This window comes from Elephantulus edwardii, unplaced genomic scaffold, assembly GCF_000299155.1.
Source record: "Elephantulus edwardii isolate Elephantulus edwardi_28Jun2011 unplaced genomic scaffold, EleEdw1.0 scaffold00091, whole genome shotgun sequence".
Lineage (NCBI taxonomy): Eukaryota > Metazoa > Chordata > Mammalia > Macroscelidea > Macroscelididae > Elephantulus > Elephantulus edwardii.
The window spans coordinates 5,215,903-5,216,248 of NW_006399841.1; the positions used below are offsets into that span (position 1 = coordinate 5,215,903).

At 25.1% G+C, this 346-nt stretch overlaps 1 protein-coding gene across 1 annotated transcript in view; it reads left to right on the forward strand.

Annotated features, from left to right (window-relative positions):
- Window positions 1–251: 251 nt before the first annotated feature.
- CLASP2 (cytoplasmic linker associated protein 2) overlaps window positions 252–346 on the forward strand; it is a 153,788-nt gene continuing 153,693 nt past the window's right edge. Inside the window, exon 1 of the mRNA XM_006890610.1 lies at window positions 252–324. Coding sequence (XP_006890672.1) covers window positions 255–324 — 70 coding nt within the window. The 5' untranslated portion in view covers window positions 252–254. The remainder of the gene's footprint in view (window positions 325–346) is intronic.

Genomic DNA, 346 nt, shown 5'->3' on the forward strand with positions numbered 1-346 from the left:
AGTTCAAATCCCTAATGAATAAGGAGTGTCAAACTCTTGATAGTTTAACGGAATAGTTCAATCTCTTTATTTTTTTAAAAAATCAGACCAAAATCCCTGGTATGTTATATGAATATTTTTTAAAATAAATTTTTTCTGATTGTATTTAAAACTTTTTATGTTAATATTTTAAAATATCAGTGGTTTAACTAGATGTTAAAGTATGTGTCAGTAATTTGTGTTTAATAAAACTTCTTTCTCTATAGGTATCATTAATGGGATTGGAAATTTTAAGTGCCTTTGTGGATAGATTATCGACACGATTTAAATCCTATGTAGCAATGGGTAAGTTATCTTTTATTTATTT